Source organism: Cricetulus griseus, chromosome 3 (genome assembly GCF_003668045.3).
Source record: "Cricetulus griseus strain 17A/GY chromosome 3, alternate assembly CriGri-PICRH-1.0, whole genome shotgun sequence".
In the NCBI taxonomy this organism is placed as follows: Eukaryota; Metazoa; Chordata; class Mammalia; order Rodentia; family Cricetidae; genus Cricetulus; species Cricetulus griseus.
Genome location: NC_048596.1, coordinates 181,600,535 through 181,619,161, shown reverse-complemented (window position 1 = coordinate 181,619,161; position 18,627 = coordinate 181,600,535). Strand labels below are relative to the sequence as shown.

General features: G+C 47.3%; 2 protein-coding genes across 11 annotated transcripts; one reads left to right on the top strand and one right to left on the bottom strand.

The window, feature by feature from the left end:
* Positions 1-10: 10 nt before the first annotated feature.
* On the bottom strand, positions 11-3,497 carry Tmem208 (transmembrane protein 208). 2 transcript variants are annotated; one of them, XM_027405813.2, is made up of 6 exons: positions 3,375-3,497; positions 2,718-2,813; positions 1,336-1,395; positions 646-782; positions 401-485; positions 11-296 (listed from the first exon to the last, which is right to left on the bottom strand). In XM_027405813.2, exons 1-6 carry the CDS (start codon positions 3,378-3,380, stop codon positions 159-161), a joined length of 522 nt encoding a protein of 173 aa, XP_027261614.1. In that variant the 5' UTR covers positions 3,381-3,497; the 3' UTR covers positions 11-158. The 2 variants fall into 2 exon arrangements, 1 of the variants encoding a protein (XP_027261614.1); XR_004769270.1 differs by having other exon boundaries at positions 239-296; positions 620-782.
* On the top strand, positions 3,454-18,311 carry Lrrc29 (leucine rich repeat containing 29). 9 transcript variants are annotated; one of them, XM_027405798.2, is made up of 8 exons: positions 3,454-3,621; positions 6,886-6,987; positions 14,477-15,469; positions 16,783-16,998; positions 17,114-17,257; positions 17,419-17,636; positions 17,734-17,908; positions 18,013-18,311. In XM_027405798.2, the coding sequence occupies exons 1-7, from the start codon at positions 3,598-3,600 to the stop codon at positions 17,900-17,902; spliced, it is 1,866 nt and encodes a 621-aa protein (XP_027261599.1). In that variant the 5' UTR covers positions 3,454-3,597; the 3' UTR covers positions 17,903-17,908; positions 18,013-18,311. The 9 variants fall into 9 exon arrangements, 6 of the variants coding, with proteins under 6 accessions (XP_027261599.1, XP_027261598.1, XP_027261603.1 ...); XM_027405797.2 differs by having other exon boundaries at positions 17,734-18,311; XM_027405803.1 differs by lacking the exon at positions 3,454-3,621 and adding an exon at positions 3,628-3,772 and having other exon boundaries at positions 17,734-18,311.
* The last annotated feature ends 316 nt before the right edge of the window (positions 18,312-18,627 follow it).

Genomic DNA, 18,627 nt, shown 5'->3' with positions numbered 1-18,627 from the left:
CACACAGCCATTAGCCACATTTTAAACAATTTATTTAGTTATCCTATCTTTCAGGCTGCTTTTGCCCTTAATCTAGGCCCTCGCTGCTCCAGGCATTGGGCCATGCAGCCTAATAGAACCAACCAGCGCCCAGCAGTCTGTGGCCAAAATAATGATGGCTATAACCGCTTCATCTGCCGCCGCTCCTGTCGGCGTTGTCGTTTTTCATTGTGCTCTGGTGCTGGGGATCCACTGTCTGCTGTGAACCAGGGGCCCAGCACATTTACCCACAAGAGGTAAAGGGCCCGACCTGGAGCCTAGGACAGAAAAGGTTAACTTGAAACCAGATGCAAAGACTAGCAAAGAAGGGGGGTGGGGAGAGTAAACACTCTTCAGAGGCCCAGCCCTCCAGTCCACTTACCAGAAGCCAGAAGGACCAGATGTAGAGGGAGAAGCAGCTGAGCACCTGAACAATGGCTGTCAGTAGGATCACGTCTTTAAGGTGCCTGTGGATAGAAGGAAGGCTGCCAAGGATAGTAGACTGGCCCTAGTTCTGCCCCCTTCCATACTGTTCAAGTTGAAAGCAGTTGTGAGTCTTGGGCTGTGTGGGCCCCAGCGCCCCAGCCCTGGGGCCGCTCACCTGGGCTGGCGATGGGGGACACTCACTCTGCCATGCCCTGCTCCATGTTAAGGTCCATGCCACCATCCATTAAGGACCCATCCTCAGAGAAGGCTGCTCGAGCCATTGAACTCATAGAATGGTAACTGGCCCCATATACTGCCAAACTAAAGCCCAGGGCCATCTGCAAAACAAGAAAAAGAGTATCAAAGGCTAGGCACTGACCCTGTGCATTCATTGACTTTCCAGGATGGGGATATGTTGTTTAACTGTGGCACAGTGGCTGTGCCTTAACCTACTGCTATTTTAGCCAGCAACTGCAACTCTGCAGTTACTGGCCTACTTCCCTGGGGGAAATTCCGTTCCCACAGGCACCAGCTCTGCCACTGCCACTAAAAGTAGCTTTAACTAAATCTCAATCATTCTAAGTAAGCCTGGAGATTCAAAGGCCAGGGTGAAAACCTGCTAGCTCAGAGAGGCTGAGTAGTAACTAGCTAGTCTCTCCCAAAGAGAGCCTCCTTCAGCTCTGCCAGACAAAAAAAGCCACATCACTCCAAGTCCCTCCCTACTCTTTTTGGTGTGTCTATCTCTTCAGGGGTCCTCTGATGCTCTATGATTACTTTCTGTCAACTAGTTGCTAACTCAGCCTCCTGACCCAGGTTAATTTTACTTAATTAATGCAAATGCAAACTCAGGGTTCACAGTGTGATTGAATATCCCCCAACAGGGATACTTACCCAGGCCCAGAATGAGGCAGATGAATAGAAGAAAACCAAGGTCACAAGGCAGTATATGGCCTGTAAGCAAATACAGAATCAGGCTGGGGTTGAAAGCTACCCCCAAATTATGGGCTTTCCTCAATTCTGACCAAGTATTGGGCCAGACTAATAGGAAGAAACCAAGTGGTAGAAGGCTCTGCTTCCTGAGTCACATAACTCTTACACCCATGTCCATCCAGGAAAAGAAGCCTTAGTATACTGTGAGGACAGTCAAACTCAATGAGACCCATTACTTCATTTGCTTTTGTTTTTTTCCCCTTCATTTATGTTATGAATTCTAATTCAAACTTCCTCTGTGCCTGGTACTTTGTTTGCTTGCTTTGTTTCTTTTTCAAAGCAGGGTTTCTCTGTAGCCTTGGCTGACCTAAAACTTGCTCTGGGCCGGGCGTTGGTGGTGCACGCCTTTAATCCCAGCACTGGGGAGGCAGAGGCAGGCGGATCTCTCTGAGTTCGAGGCCAGCCTGGTCTCCAGAGCAAGTGCCAGGATAGGCTCCAAAGCTACACAGAGAAACCCTGTCTCGAAAAACAAAAAACAAAAAACAAAAAAAACTTGCTCTGTAGATCAGGCTGGCCTCAAACTCACAGAGATCTGCCTCCCAAAGAGTGCTGGGATTAAAGATGTGTGTTACCACTGACCAGCACTTGGCTACTTTTTAAAAAAAACGTTTTAAAATATATTTTATGCATGAGTGTTTTGCCTGCATTTATGTATGCACACCATGTGTCCACGTGTGTGCCTGGTACCACAGAGATCAGAAGAGGGCACTGGATCCCCTGGAGCAGGTGGTTGTAAGCTAGGAATGGAACCCAGATTCCCTGCAAGAGCAGCAAGTGCTCTTAACCATTCAGCCCCTGCATACTTGGGAGGGAGGGAAGGGCGAACCATTCTGCCCCTGGATAGGTGGGAGGGAGGGAAGGGCGTGTGCTGGCGATCAAACCTACTCAAGGGCTCTACTACTGAGCTATACTTTGTGTTTTCACTTCTCTTTCCTTGCGACTTGAGTCTTGCTTTGTTGCTCATGTTATCCTTGAACACTCTGGCCTCAGTCTTCCAAGCGGCTAGAAGTACAGTTATGTACCCCTGTGGCTGGCTTCTCTCATTTCCCCTCCCCCGCTTTTTTTGAGCTGGGTAGACCAAAGCAAACTTCAAATTTCCCATCCTCATGCCTCAGTCTCCCTAATACAGGAATTACAGGCTTGTGATTCCATGCCTGGCTTCTCATTTCTTTCCAATATTCTCTTTGGGAGCTTGGGCTGTCACTTACCAGCACTCCTAATCAGGTAGGTCTGGGGACAGTGGAGCTATTAAAGAGCATAGAAAACACAGGCAAGTAACTTACATTGGCTCCCAGTATGATCCTCAGGTAAAACTTGAGAGTTTCTTTGTTCTCTTCAAATATCTGCTTCTTCCCTCTTGTACCCACTTTGCCTTTGGGCTGCAGAGAGAGGGTGAGATGCTGTCTGAGCTGTTTGCCTCGATCGTCCTCACTCCTCGTACCAGCCTACTTATCTGCACCTCAACGAGGTCCTTATCGTGCTTTGTCAAACCCAGCAATCCCTGAGATGCCTACCACTCTCATCCATCCAACCCCTATGGTCAGGACACCATCTTTACACTACCCCCAGCTACGATCGTGTAATGCTCTCCCTGAAACAATACAAACGACGTTAATATCTTCTTTGGCTGTCCTGGTAAGGTTCAGCTTTGGTCTGAGGACCTCTCCGGGAGAATTCCAGTAGAACTTAATGGCGTTCTCTCCAGCCTCTGGGGGAGCAGTTCAGATCTGGAACTGACAACTGCGCCCCCACCTCCTACAGTAGTTCTGGCATGTTCCTGCGCTGCTACTCTCCCCGCGCCCCACTCGCTCTAGCACAGTCCATTGGATAGGGCCCATCTCAGGCCCAGTGCCGTACGCCTTCATATCCTTCCTGTTTTCACTTTCCCAACACCGGGAAAGCTTTGCCGGTGCGGATCCCGCCCTACCCACCCTCCTTACCGCCATGGTGCGATGCAAATACTCAGCCACGGAAACAAGGGCGAGTAACTAGAACCGCAGTCAGTAGACACCACATCGGCAGCCCATGAACTTCCGGTACAGACCGAAGTCGTCAGAATTCTGAACGGAAGTGGATTCATTTCCTTCCCAGGCCCCGCCCTAGAGGTGGTGGGACTACACTTCCCAGAAAGCCTTGCGTGGGGGCGGAGACGGCAGAGATGCGATGGCGGACTCACTGCCCCTGGAGGTGAGAGGAAGCGGTCCTCAGGCCTGGGTCGGGGACAGGCCCCGCCTTCGGGGTCCCGAGCTTTGGGGAAGGGCTGTCTGACAGCTCGCCCGGCACCTCCCGCCAGGCGGAAACGAGCCGCCCGGCGGATCCCAGGACCTGCAAACTCTGGGTAACAGCCCGCTTTGGGTCCACTTCGATACCTTCGGTTGGGATACCATCCTCTCCTTCCCCATTGGCCCCAGAAGATGGCTGCTCTGTCACCTGAGGAGGACAGATCTCTACCCATCCCCTTTCCTTGAGATGGTCGTTCTCTCCCCCTCAGTTCTAGATGTCCGCTCCACCATCCCTGAAGGGTAATCAATTTTATCCCGGTTGGCCCCTTGGAATGGTCGCTCCATTTCCTCCGCCCCTCCCCCATCGTCCTCGCAGTTGGAAATAGACTGCTCCCTCCCCATCAATTCTGGAGACAGTACCCGAGGTCTTTAATCTAAGACATGCCTACACCTCATCCTAGACCCCTAGTAATGGCTGCCCCTGTATTTTTCACCCCATGGGATGTTTGTTCCATTAGCCCTGGGCAAAACTACTCTGCTCTCATGAGACACAGATACAGGCTTTGTGTCTTGTACCTTTTTTGAAATGGCCTCTCTATCCCTTTTGCCTTGGGGGTTGGCAGCCCCCTCCCATTACCCAAGAAAGTCAGGCCACTTTCCCATGAGTCCTGAAATGTTCCCTCTCCTTAGCATAAATAGAGCCTGCAATGACATCCTACTCCCTTTTGGCCCCAGAAGTTACCCATTTATCCCTGTAAATCCAATGGGTGACCAATAGTAGTCCCCTGGGGTGGGTTCATGGGATGATGACTCCACCCTTATCTTTACCTCCTTTAATACTAGAGAGGCTACTCCTTTCCCAGCTTAATGAATTATGGCCCTCCCCATGAAAACACGCTTCCCTTTCTCTTTGCTCCCAAGGTTTATCATCCCATTAACCCAGTCTTCCCTCCTAACCCTCTAGGGATCAGTCCAGTCCCATTAACACTCTTCCTTATGCTTCTCTTCTCTGGTCCTTGGCAGTCATTCTCCTGTCAATAATAATCTGCTTCATCTGCCACCCCTTCCCTGAGCAAACGTTTGGTGAAAGTCGAGGTAAAGGACTCTCTATCTTTAATCCAGTAAATATTGGCTGAGCACTGCCTATGTACTTAGCATCTTAGGAGAGAAGGAGAGAACACAGTGGGCTAGTGAAGTCACTACAGAGGACTTCTCAGAAAGAGCCTCACATAAGGAAAAGAGAATAGACTTGCTATATTGGTAGGGAGATGGACAGGGGATGTCCTGGGACCAGCAAGCCCAACCAGGCATGGAGGCCTGACAATGTTTTCCCAGGAGTGGGGATTTTGTTCTGAGATTATTGGGGAACCTAGAAGGCTTTCATCAAGGGTAGTGAAACTGGAAACAACATTTTGGAAAATTAACTCCGTGACTATATAGAATGGATTAACAAGGATGAATGTAGAAACGAGGAGGCTATAAAAGGAATCTAGGTGTAGGGGGATAAATTTTGGAGCTATTAAGCTGGTGAAGTTGCAATGGTAGAAATATTAATAACAGCATCTGGCAACTACTTATGAACCATCTAGTCCCTTATCAGACTGATCTAGATTATTTTTAAATGTCTTTATTTCCTATATATAGAAACTGAAGCTCAGAAAAGCCATGTACTTTGGAATTACTCAGCTGGAAAGCAGTAGAGCTAGGATTTGATGAGTCTGGGTTAGCCTTGCCTGAAACTTCAGCTTTGTGAGTAAAGAATGGAAGACCAGGCCAGGCGGTGGTGTCGCATACCTTTGATCCCAGCTCTTGAGAGGCAGAGGCAGGGGGATCTCTGTGAGTTCGAGGCCAGCTTGGTTTACAAAGCTACACAGAGAAACCCTGTCTCAAAAAACAAACAAAAAAACCAAAACAGCAACAACAAAAAAGAGTGGAAGACCATGAGTCCAGGTATCAGTAGGAGTATCAGTTGGGAGTACAGCTGGCAGTAAAGGGTAAAGTTGGACCAAGGACAAAAAATAGCAGTTTGGGTTGAGGTAAAGGTTGAAAAGTCTTTGAGTGTAGGACCCTGTAGACAACTGGCAGTATGAGATGAATGCTTGGCTCACACAACAATATAAAGCTATTAAATTGTTAACTATTCTTGTACAAGTAAACAGGAAATAAAAAAATTTAACCTTCAGAGTCATGGAGAATCTAGAAATAGGGCGATTACCATGGTAAACATTGTTGTAGGACTTAAGGAGGGAAGATTCTAAAAGAAAAGGACAGTAGGAAATTGTTCCTGGTGACCCCCTTCCCAAGTGACCCCCTTCTCAGTCCCAGATAGAGCCACAAACCTCTCCACCTGTAGACTTCTAGAGCATAGTTGGAGGGAAGAGTAGAGTCTACCAACTTGCTGTGTTGTCCTACCTTCACATCTAGCTGAGAAAACAAGCTACTAATAGAGAAGACTAAGGTATCGTGACTCACACTCACAATTCTATCACATGAGATAGAATTCTACTAAGGCAGGAGAATGGCTGTGCCAGGTATAAACCAGTTTGGGTACATAGTGAGTTTCAGGACAGCCTAGGATACATAGTGAAGCCTGTCTAAATGAAAAGGGGGGAAAAAGGAGTAGCGTTTGACTTACGTTCTAGATCTATGGAAAATGCTGTTTTGTAACCTCTTACAAGAACCTATTTAACCACTGCAGTTCCCCTTTCACAGGCAAAAATAAGGTTCAAGGAAGTCAGCTAGCCAAGTAGAAACATGGACTAAGTTTGTCTGGTCCTAGTGTTCAGGCTGTTTCTACCAAATTGGTCATGAATTTTGGTTCTTAACTTGGTACAAGCCTGAACTCAGAAGTGGCTTGTATTAGGTTCATTCTCAGGAGATATGCCTGGAGGCTGGAGAAGGGAAGTCAATATCACATGAAGCTTTGGGTTTTTTGTTTTTTGTTTTTTTGTTTTTTGTTTTTCGAGACAGGGTTTCTCTGTGGCTTTGGAGGCTGACCTGGAACTAGCTCTTGTAGACCTGGCTGGTCTCGAACTCACAGAGATCCACCTGCCTCTGCCTCCCGAGTGCTGGGATTAAAGGCGTGCGCCACCACTGCCCAGCTTACATGAAGCTTTGGATCCAAGATGGACTAGAAGCCCAGTGCTCGGATACCTCCAGACCCAGGGGGGTAGGTTCTAAAGGCCTTCTGGTTCTAACAGCCCTCAAATACCTTATGTTTTTCCCTCAGATGCTCACATATATCCTGAGTTTCCTACCTCTGTCAGATCAAAAAGAGGCCTCCCTCGTAAATCGGGCTTGGTACTATGCAGCCCAGAATGCCCTTCGGGAGGTAAGGTACCCACCTCACTTGGTTCATCATGAGTTGTCCTTCACTTCAACTTGCGCATGGCCCTGCTTATGCATTATGTATCCATCCATCCGTATATACTCATACATTAATACATACTAGTCTTGGGGTACAGAACATGGGGTGTATAGATGAATAAAACCTAGTCCCCCTAAGGAAAACATTGTCTAAAGAAGGAAAAAGACAGCATGAATGACTGTGATACTGTGTGTTCAGGTGTGGAGCACTCAAAGAAAAGGTGAAATGAAGATAAGGGCACCCAAACAAGATAGATCGTCCAGTAGCACCAGGGAAGGTCTGAGAGCAGAATGAGAGTGCATATTGTCCTCTAGAGCTGGCATCATTGTGTGCAGGATCTGAACACAGTCACACAGATTCCAAACAACTGGATTGATGCTTATGTGGGGGACATGGTAGGAGAGACTAGAACATGGTCAAGATTGCAAGGTGGCAGATGTGCCAGGTAACAGAGCTTGGGGTTTCTTCCAGTTACTATTGTGGATGCCTTTAAGACATGTAAAGGCAGGCCTGGAGAGATAGCTCAGAGTGAAGAGCACTGGCTGCTCTTCCAGATGCCCTGAGTTCAATTCCCACCAACCACATGGTGACTCACAGCCATCTATAATGAAATCTGGTATCCTCTTCTGACATGCAGGCATGTATGCAGGTAAAATATTGGATACATAAAAATTAAAAAAAAAAAAAGAAAAGAAAGAAATGTGAAGGCAGGCAAGAGACAGTGTGATGTATGTCTTAGAACTCCATGGAGGACTAGAGGGGTGAGACTGAGTAGGAGTCGTCTGGAATAGCCAGGAGGGGAATGCAGAACACCTGTACTATTTGAAAGGCAAGCAATGATCTTGTGTTAATACTGACTGAATTATCAGTGAGATTTTTTTCATTAGCAATTTTGTTCTTTCTCCACTTAACTGTTAGGATCTTAGTAATTTGCTTGCCCATTTTTATGAACTTTGTTAAAATGTATATGATATGTTTGCTCTTTCATTTTATTTGTAGAGAGTTGTTTTATCTATGAGATATAGAAATTAAACTTCTGCTGGGCATTGGTGGCACATGCCTTTAATCCCAGCACTCAGGAGGCAGAGGCAGGCAGATCTCTGTGAGTTCCAGGCCAGTCTGATCTACAGAGCGAGTTCCAGGACAACCTGAAAGCAATAAAGAGAAACGCTGTCTTGAAAAAAACCAAAAAAAAAAAAAGAAAGAAAGGAAGAAATTAAACTTCTATGTTGTTGTTTATTTTCTTTTTCTTTCTTCCATGGTTTTTTAAAGATCCCTTGCTCTCCATACTCATCAATGCATACTCATGTTTTTATTCTTTTAAAAAATACTACTGACTTCATCAACCTTAGCCTTCTAAGTGCTTTGATTACAGGCATGACCCACCACACCTAGATTGGCTTTAACTTTTGTTGGTGCGAATTGTGTTTTATTCATGAAACTTATTTTAATTTATATGATAAGGTATGAAGCTGATCTGTTTGGTTTTCAAATAGCTCCTACATCATTTTCTATCTAATCTTCCCTGTTAGGTTGGAAACCTCCTCTGTTACTTATCAAATGTATGTATGTAAGTAGAGCCTGTTGTTGGATTATCTATCTGGTGGAGTACTCGACTAGAAGGTACAATGCCCTAGGTTTGATCCCCAGAACTGGAGAAAAAAAATGGATGGAAATAAAGCCCCAATTCTGAGTACCTCCACCTCAGGGAAAAGTGTAACAAATGGAGAGAGTAACAGCAGAAGACTGAAGAACGTTTAGAACGCCACGTGGATGATTAAATGATGTAAAATCCCATAGATACTGGCAATAAAGAGCAGTGTTCATAATATGTGATAACCTGTTGAATGTGATGATGGCACATGCCTGTAATTCCAGCACTTGGAAGGAGAGACAGGAAGGTCAGGGGTTCAAGGTGCATTATAGGTCAGTATATCAAGGAAATGGAGTGGAAGGGACATTGTGGGTATTAAGAGTGAGGACAACTTGATCAAGGGTGGTGAGAGTTTAGGAGGCTAAGAAGATTTAGGTATAGGTGGTAGATTCAGAATTGGACATTTTATAGCAGGGTTTCTAGAGAGGTCCATGAAGCAATTGATCTCTAATGTCTGGTTGAGGAAAACAATATGGGTCAGAAAGTAGCTGGGGCCAGGAATGGTGGCACATGTCTGTAATCTCAACCCTTGGTAGATTCAAGCAGAAAAAATCTGCAAGTTAGAGTTCAACCTGGGCAAGATCCTGTTTCATAAAACAGCAAAAAGATGAGAAGATAGGGCTGGAGAGATGATTGAGTAGAGTGGGTAAGAGTGCTTGCTGATCACTAGCACCTACACAACCCTGTCCTGTAACCCAGTGCTGTGACAGGCAGAGACAAGAGAACCAACCGATGGGGTTTGTTGGCTGTTAGCCTAATTCCAGGTTCAGTGAGAGACTCTGTCTCAGGGGAATAAGACAAAGAGTGATAGAACAGGACATTTAATGTCCTCTTCTGGCTTCCACATGCATGCATCCTTACTCCACATTCAATATACCACATACTCATATACCAAAGACAGAAAAAGGAAGATTTATTATCTCATAAGATGAAGTACAGTGTGACAGAAAGCACATGAAAGAGGACAAGAGTGTGCATGTGTTTGTGTTACTAGGTAGAACAAGACAGGGAGAACCTTGGGTCTGTCTTTTGATAACTTGAGAGACCAATGAAAACCAGGCTGAAAGGCAAGAGGAGAGCCAGAAGGCGTATTGGAAGTAATGGCAAGGTTAATGGCTACAGCCCTTCCCTAGCAGGTGGCAAGGTAATGAGGTTACTGTGAGAGACCCCCTCATGCTAGTGACTTGCTGAAGGGGAGCTGTGACCAAGAAGGAGTGATTCTGGCAAGAAGGAGTAAACAGATGAGCTAAAGAGGGACTAAATGGCCTGACATTGAGGATTTCCTCATTCTTCCCAGGGAAAATCTAGAAAGGGAAAATTTGGAGAGATGAGAAGAGGTGCTATAGCACTCAAGAGATGAGGCAGGAGGAATGCTGTGAACACAAGGCTATCTTGGGCTACATAGTGAATTCAATGCTGGCTTGAACTGCATAGCCAGACCCTTTCCCCAAAAAACAAAACCAAAAACCATTGTTTATGGCCTCTGAGGAAGGACCAATAGAAAGACAAAAATATGCCAAGCAGTGGTGGTGCATTCCTTTAATCCCAGCACTCAGGAGGCAGAGGCAGGCGGATCTCTGTGAGTTCAAGGCCAGCCTGGTCTACAAAGTGAGTTACAGGACAGCTTCTAAAGCTACAGAGAAACCTGTTTTGAAAAACCAGAAAAAGAAAAAAGGAAAGAAAGACAGACAGCAGACAAAAACAGCAGGATTCCCATGAGATGAGTAAACCAGAAGAAAGGACTGTCAGAACCAAAAGATCAGGAGTCAGAGGTAGGGCTCTACCAGGTGCCAGCTACCAAACAGGAAGGGACTTCCAGCTGATGGCTTTGGCTGCTTTTTGAAACAAGACAGGCTTGTGTGCTCTCTCTCTCTCCCTCTCCCTCTCCCCCCCCCCACTCTCTGTCTCTATCTCTCTCTCTCACACACACACACACATTTATTTATTTATTTATTTATTTATTTATTTATTTATTTATTTATTTATTTATTATGGATGCAGTGTTCTTTTGCCTGTACACCAGAAGAGGGCACCAGATCTGATTATAGATTGTTGTGAGCCACCATGTGGTTGCTGCTCAGGACCTCTGGAAGAACAGCCAGTGCTCTTAACCTGAGCCATTTCTCTAGCCCAAAGGGCAGGCCATTTCTAAGAAGGCTAGGTGCAGAGAAGCTTTTGCAGCAGGCTCAAAGCAGGAAAAAATGGTGAGCTAGGCAAAACTATAGGTACACAGGATCTAGGGTCCTATCCCTGCTTCACTGTTATTATATCCCAGAGAGCAGTCTTCAGAGCCTATCCTCTAGGGCTTAGGGCTAGGCAGATGGAGCAGCAGGTAGGGAGTGGCACCAGCCACTGAAACTATGAAAGGTAGTAGTCAACTATGGCAAAGCTAGAACTTGGTCTTCCCAAGCCAGTCTAGGAGACCTGGACTGTGTGACTTCTGATTCCTCCTGCCCTCCCCATTTTGTTCATTTATCCTAGTGTATTCCAAACAGTGAAACAGGGAAAGGCAGTGCTCCCACATGCTCCCAACTTCTGCATAGTGCCCTGGAAGTCCTGGGCGGCCAGCATTGGATTGATCACTGTGGAGCAGTTGAGATTCTTTCCACTGCTGTCCCTCTCCAAAGTATTTAACTCTCTAGATACCAGTACCTTGAGCTCCAGAGTTGTATTTCACTCCAGTTTTCTGAAAGGAAAACAAATGCCTTAGCTTTTGGATCCCTGTACTAAGCAGAGGGAAGCATGTCTCTCTTAGATGGTTCTCCATGCCTGTGCACAAGCCTGTGGTCTCACTGTGAGGCTTCATTAGGTACTGAAAAGCCCTGACCTCCCATAGTCAAGGTGCAATTGTCGTTTTTTTTCTTTTTTTTTTTTTTTTTTTTTTTTTTTTTTTTTTTTTAGAAGTGGGTACTTAAAGTGACTGCAGTTGCTCATAAGATGTCAACAGGGGAAAGGAGGCCAAGTCTTACTTGGTAAGCTAGAGCTTACCTTCCAGTCATCCCTCAAACCTCTAAAAGCAGTGTCTTAGGGCCTGGAAAAGGCCAAAGTCCAGGAGCCCTACATGCACCTGCCCCTCAAAGAAGTAAATACTCTTTTTTTTTACATTAAAAAATAAATGTAAAAGACTGTTCTTTGGCCCCTGCAATTCTATCCAGCTGACCTCGGAGCAGGTTGACCATTGTGTAAAGGGCTCAAAGCTGCCTGGCATGACTAACAACAACAATGGGTCAGGGGTCACTGGGGATGTGGCTCGGTTGACTACTTGCCTATCCTGTCCTCAGCCTTGGGCTTGATTCCCAGTATTACATAAAATCAATAGTAGTAATGCATGCCTGTAATTCCAGCACTTGGGAAGTAGAAGCTAATCAGAAGTTCAAGGCCATCTCCTGCTACATAGCAACTTCTGGGACAGCCTGAGCTGTGCGAGACCGTGTCTCAAACAGTGGGGGCCAGGTATGGTCTCAAGTCTCTCTGCCCTGGTAGCTGGAAATCCTCTGGTCCAGACCCTGCCTATTTGTCTTGTGGCTGCCAACTGTGGACTGTACTCTAGGGTGATTGCCAGTGCCGTCTCTTAGCTGTTTGTCTACCTTGTTCACAGAGAGGTAGTGGGAAATAGGAGAACATTCCTGGCTGTTCAAGCTCCCAGGAAGGGAAGGAAGCTAAGCTCCTTTGTGCTTGTAGCTGTTAGCACAGAGGCCCTGTGGTTCTTAGACTCCTAAGCTACATGTATGGTTGGGGCGGGTGCTGCCTGGGCAACTGAGCTGCTCATAGCTCCTCCAGCTCTAGTTTATTCAGCATCAGACTGATCCACATGGTGTGCAGGGCTTCTCAGTGGCTGGAGACTGCTTTCACTTTTCTTTCTACAGCCTTCCCTCCCAGATCTATTGATCTCTTTCCCCAGCACTTCACACTGGAAACTTCCCCCAGTTCTCCTAAAATCTGAGAGAGGAACCTAGGCCCTTGGGAGTCTCCACTACCCTTTAGCAAAGGGATCTGAAGGGGACCTGTGGTGAGTGCTCCTCTTGCAGGGAGCAGGAAACAACTGCAGTCTAGAAGTGGGATTAGGAAGGGGATTGCAGGGATTCCTGGGAGACACAACACGAAATGGTCTCAATAATTTTTATTATTTATTTATTTATTTATTTATTTATTTATTTATTTATTTATTATTGAGACAGGGTTTTATGTAGCCCAGCCTGATCTCAAACTTGCTATGTAACCAAAAATGACCTGGAACTCCTGATCCTCCTGCTTCTACCCCTCAAATTCTGATTCTGTAATAATGGGTTTTGAACCTAGGACTGTGCTAGACAACCAACTAGTCTACCAATTGAGCTACATTCTCAGCTCACCAGTTCTTGCCTCTTACCTATCCTCCTTCCCACCATGACAGTCATGATGGCTATTTCTGCTAAGGAAGAAGCCAAGATGTTTCCCCCATACGTAGGGATGGGTCATATGTTGACTGGGAGGAGAGTGCTGCTAAGATTTTACAGGATTGCCTGCCGACTTTTTCATGTCCTGTGGGTGCTGTTCTGAGGGAAACAAACAGAGAACAGTGGTGTTTTTGTTGTTGCTGACAAAGGTAAGTGGTTTCCAGAACTCAGCTTTCCTGCATCAGAACCATGTTGATTGTAAAACTAAAGCCTTCTTAAAAAACCACTTTCCTGTAACCCAGGCAACAGATAGGGAAATTGGACTAGGTGTTTTTTGTTTGTTGTTTTTTGTTTTTTTTTTTTCTGAAGATCTAACTTGGCTTCACACGTGCTAGATAAGCACTCTCCTACGGAGCTGCACCCTAATCTAGTGGATGGATTTTGGAAGTCCAGCTGTCCTCTTTCCCGATACAGATCTGTTCCATACAGATTGTACTGACTTCCCCTTAACTCCTTTTGGCATGAGACCAGGGAAGGTTCTATGAAAATATTTTCTTTAGTTGGGTTTTCCCAAACTGCTGTCTAAGCCATCATACTGCCATATCTTAAACCTGACCTTGACTCCTATGTTGCAACCCTACTCCAACCATGAACTGCTTTATTTTCTCCCAAGCAAGTCCAGCTTAACTTCCTTGGCTTCTCTGGGATTTATATTAGGTCTTGCTACCTGCAGAGATGTGATACAGGTGTTCCAGGCAGCCCTACATACAATACACATATGCACATACATGTATATACACACCTCTGCACACACAACCATTTTTGCAAATATCCATGGGCTTGAGGCACTCAGGATACTAGGTGACTAGGCATAGGTGTTTATTTCAGACCTCTGGTACCTAGGTCACAAGAAGCTGAGTAATACCTGCTTCACTTGTACCTTCCAGTCCTTGCAGTGCTGGTTATATTCTCTCTAGGAAGTTAGAGCAGCTGGCTGCTTAGCTAATGCCAAGATCCTAGCTGGATCCATAGATCTCAAGATCTGAGACTGCAAAAGATTGTGATCCAGCATTCTTTGTCCTCCCTTTCCATGAAGGCATCAATGGGGGTCCTATATGTAGGTCACAGCCCTCCTATGTTCAGTTTGCTAACTCCCCACTCTATCCTTGCCCCTCTGTTGGCATCTAGTATTGTCCTTAACTCACCTTCCTGCCGGCCCAATAGTCATTTCCTTCCAAATTCCAGCATGATTTGTCTTCCTGCTTCCCACTTTGTTTCTCTTCCCAGCTCCCACTTCCTGCCTACATCCTCCTCAGCTACACATGACACACACACTAGGGATGGTTGCTCATTATAGAAGGGCCTTTCTTGACTGTCTTCAAACTCTGAGAAATCTAACCTCAGGCCTGCTGCTACCCTATAGACAAATGTGCGGTACAACATTCCTGTGTCCTCTGCCTCACTCTCGGCCATCAAGAACTTGGGCCTCAGGGGCATTTCATGCATCAGCTTGACCAATCTGGATGGCTCACCAGCTTCGCACCAGGTACTACAGTCTGTTGCCTACCACTTAGGCCCACACCTGGAAAGCTTATGCCTGGGTGGGGGCAGCCCCACAGAGGCATCCTTCTTGGCCCTGATCCTGGGATGCCCAGTCCTGCGCACCCTTGATCTCAGCGGCTGCAACAGTCTCTTTACATCAGGCACTCTGCTGGCTCAGCCTGAGACAGCGCAGTGTGTCCGAAAGGCATTGAGTGGCCTTCGTGATCTTAACCTAGCTGGCCTGCGTGACCTGACTGACCTCAGCTTCAATCATCTCAGCAGTTGTTTTCCCAGTCTGGAGCGCCTCTCCTTGGCCTACTGCCATATTACCTTTGAGTTAGGCCCAACCTGGGGCTCCATTAGCCCCCAGGAAACCTCTCCCTCCCAGCTTTCCTTCCACAACCTACTACAGTTCGTCAAAGAGCGAGCTGGTAGGCTGCGTGCTCTAGACCTCAGTGGTACTGGCTTGCCACCTGAAGCCCTACAAGCCCTGGGCCAAGTGACTGGACTGCAGCTGGAGGAGCTGAGCTTGCACAGCTGTAGAGACCTCTCTTCAGAGGCTGTGGCCACCCTGTGCCGCCAGCAGCCTGGCCTTACTTCCCTGGACCTCAGTGGCTGCTCAGAACTGACTGACAGGGCACTTTTGGCTGTGAGCCGAGGCCTACAACACCTGCGGCACTTGAGTCTGAGGAAACTGCAGCGACTGACTGATGCAGGTTGTACAGCCCTGGGGTCCCTACATGAATTGCAGAGCCTGGACATGGCTGAGTGCTGTCTGGTGAGCGGTCGGGAACTGGCCCAGGTCCTAGGCTCAGTTCACAGAGCTCCACCTGCACTGACTTCCCTCAGGCTGGCTTACTGCTCTTCACTGAAGGTAAGTTACTTTACCCCCCTTCCTGTCCAGGATACCTGGGGGAGCTGGACCTATGGCCTCAGGGAAGGCCTAACCAGTGTTTGTGTCCCAGGATTTGTAGTTAGAAATGAATTTGGAATGTGGTCTAGAAGGGAACAGCAGCTTAGATAGATGATACAGTGGCACATGCCTCTACTGTTCTCACTGGCCTGATTCATGAAATGATCCTACACTGCGAGTGAGCTCTGGAGGGAGGGAGGAAGGCTAGAGAAAAGCAGTGTTAGAAAATGCGACAGAAGGAGTGGTGCAAACCATTAATCCCAGCACTTGGGGCAGAGGCAGGCGGATCTCTGTGAGTCTACAGAGTGAGTTCTAGGACATCCAAAACCAAAAGAAAAAAACAAAAATGAAAGAAAGAAAAACTTGGCAAGCATGGTAGTGCACACCTCTTATCTCAGAGGCAGGCAGATCTATGAGATCAAGGGAGGGCTACACAGAGAAGCCCTGTCTAGAAAAAAAAAAAACAAAACAAAAAACAAAACAAAAAAACCAAAAAACAACTAGTAGAAGGTTTTCTATTGCATTGCACTAAAGAAGATATTCAGTAGGCAGAGCCTTGGGGTGGGTCACTTGGGAGCCTTAAGATCACCTCTTGGCTGAAGTCAAGTCCTTCATAGGGCTCAGCATTGTCCATATGGGTGGCATTCCTGTCTGAAAATGTCAGTTGGTCCCTCTTAGGTGGGGTTATCCCTTTAACCTATTACTATGACAAGAGCATTGCAAACCTAAAACCTATCTCAATTTCATTTTACGGCAAGCACTCCTCCCTTAACAATTCCTTGGCAACCAGTGTCTCTTAGCAGCTGTATCAAGACAGTCCTCATGCCTCCATAGCTCCCCCTGAATCTACATCCAGATTGTCTGCTCTGTTTTTATCACCTACCCCCCCCTCAGCTTCTCATGGTGGTGGCGGCCCTAACGCTTCAGGTTCAAATCTAGAGGAAGCACATCTGATTGGTTCATCTGTGAGCTCCTGGCCCCGTGGGCTGTGGTCAGTGTTGCTTCAGTCATCTTTCCAACAGGGCTGAGAGCACAGGCATAGCAGTTGCCTTGGAAATATCTACCAACATCCTTGCTTGTACCACATGTAGTAGTCTTGATCTTTGTGTCTTTCAGCAACCTCCTCTAGGTCTCCCACCCTCATAGCCCACCCTGTTCACTCCAAACCTTCACAACCAACACAGCAACCATGTTGCTGTCATTCAGATCCTTGCTGAGGGCCCCTGCCAAGCCTGGAGGCACAAGCTGCTGCTCCTTTTCTTTTGTCCTCCTAGGATGCCTCTGTGCTCACCATGATCCCAGCACTGGGCCCAAGCCTCAAAGTGCTAGACTTGTCTTCCTGTGTGGCCCTCACTAACCAGACCATGAAGGCCATCTGCACCTACCTTATTCACCTGTCAGTACTGCGCCTGGCTTGGTGCAAGGAGCTCCAGGACTGGGGGCTTTTGGGGCTGAAAGATCCAAGTGAGGAGCCTATGCTAAGTCCCCAGGTATGAGATCCTTGAAATTAGGGTGAGATGACCTTGGCCTCTGGTGCCCTCTGCACCGAATCTTAAGCAAAAACATATGAAGAACCTGAGAAGCAGGGGTTTCTTCTTCCCACAGCTACACCAAGAGGTGGAAAATCAGGCCCCAGACCCTCAAGAGCCTAATTCTGAGCCACAGGGCCCCTCCCTGCTCATGCTTCAGGGCCTGCAGGAATTGGACCTCACAGCCTGCAGCAAGCTGACTGATGCCAGTTTGGCCAAGGTGTGAATAAGCTGAGGACGTTGGGACTGGGGCTAGGGGATTGGGCCAACCCACTTTATTCCTTGACTCCATTTCTCTTTGATTTCTGATAGAACCAAGGAACCTGGAAGGGGCCCAGGCTGTGAGTTCCAGTGCCATTTTTTTTATCCCTCTTCTTGCAGGTGCTCCAATTCCCTCAGCTGAGGCAGTTATCATTGAGCCTGTTGCCAGCACTCACAGACATGGGCTTGGCAGCTGTGGCTAGGGGCTGTCCCAGCTTGGAGCGCTTGGCATTAAGTCACTGCAGCCACCTCAGTGATGAGGGATGGGCCCAGGCAGCCAGGTTCTGGCCAAGGCTAAAACACCTCAACCTGTCCAGCTGCAGTCAGCTCACAGAGCAGTGAGTGTTTGGTGGCATTGCATTGAGCCACAATGCATGGGCTGGGCTTGGGTCTTACACCAGTTCAGGCAGTAGTCATCCCATGGCCTCCTTGCAGAACTCTGGATACCATTGGGCAGACATGCAAGCAGCTTCGAGTATTGGATGTGGCCATGTGTCCTGGTATCAACATGGCAGCCGTCAGGCAGTTTCAAGCACAGCTGCCCCAGGTGACCTGCATCCAGTCTCGCTTCGTGGGAGGGGCTGACCTGACCCTAACACTTTGAGGCCAGGTCAGTAACTATCTCTGAAGTTTATCTTCCTTGACCAGTATAGCCCTAGCCCAGGCCTCTGGACCTGATTTTGCCCCAGTACCTCCTACCTTCCCCTGCTCTAGAACCTTTTCTAAGACTCAGGATGGAACCAATCCAGGATACTTACAGCTCCAGTGTACCCCAAAGATGGCAGCAATCTCTACCAGTTACATGTTGCTGCCATGGGCCCCGCTCTAGAGGTCAGACCTACAGGGGAGCTGGGCCTGGTGCTGAGGAAGGCCAAACGCTGCCAGCCTACTACTCAGACCTAAAGCCTTTGTTCTGCCTGTTCCCTAGGGGTTTCTTCTAACTCTCCTGAGCTTTAGCAGTCAATCCACTGACTTCATTGTAAACCCAACAAGATTAAAAATTCCAGATTTTATGTTTTCTCTAATGTTCTCAGACTAAAGAGGCTCTCCCTCCTCCATCCAGTTAATGAAAAGAACCTCCCCCTAATTGAGCCCTGGCTTTCTCCACATGGGAGATTTTGGAGGCCTTTCCCAGCACAACCCTTCTGGACATGCCCTGCTGCAAAGGCACTGATCCTAACCAGACTCGGAAGCAACTGTTTACCAGATTTATGTTCTGTCTTGGGGTGGGGTAAGAAGTAAGACAGCATCTCTAGTAGGAGGGTCATAAGTGGTCATATAGTCCAAACCCTCTGAACAATGCCAGTGACTTCACAAAAGCAGCTCTGA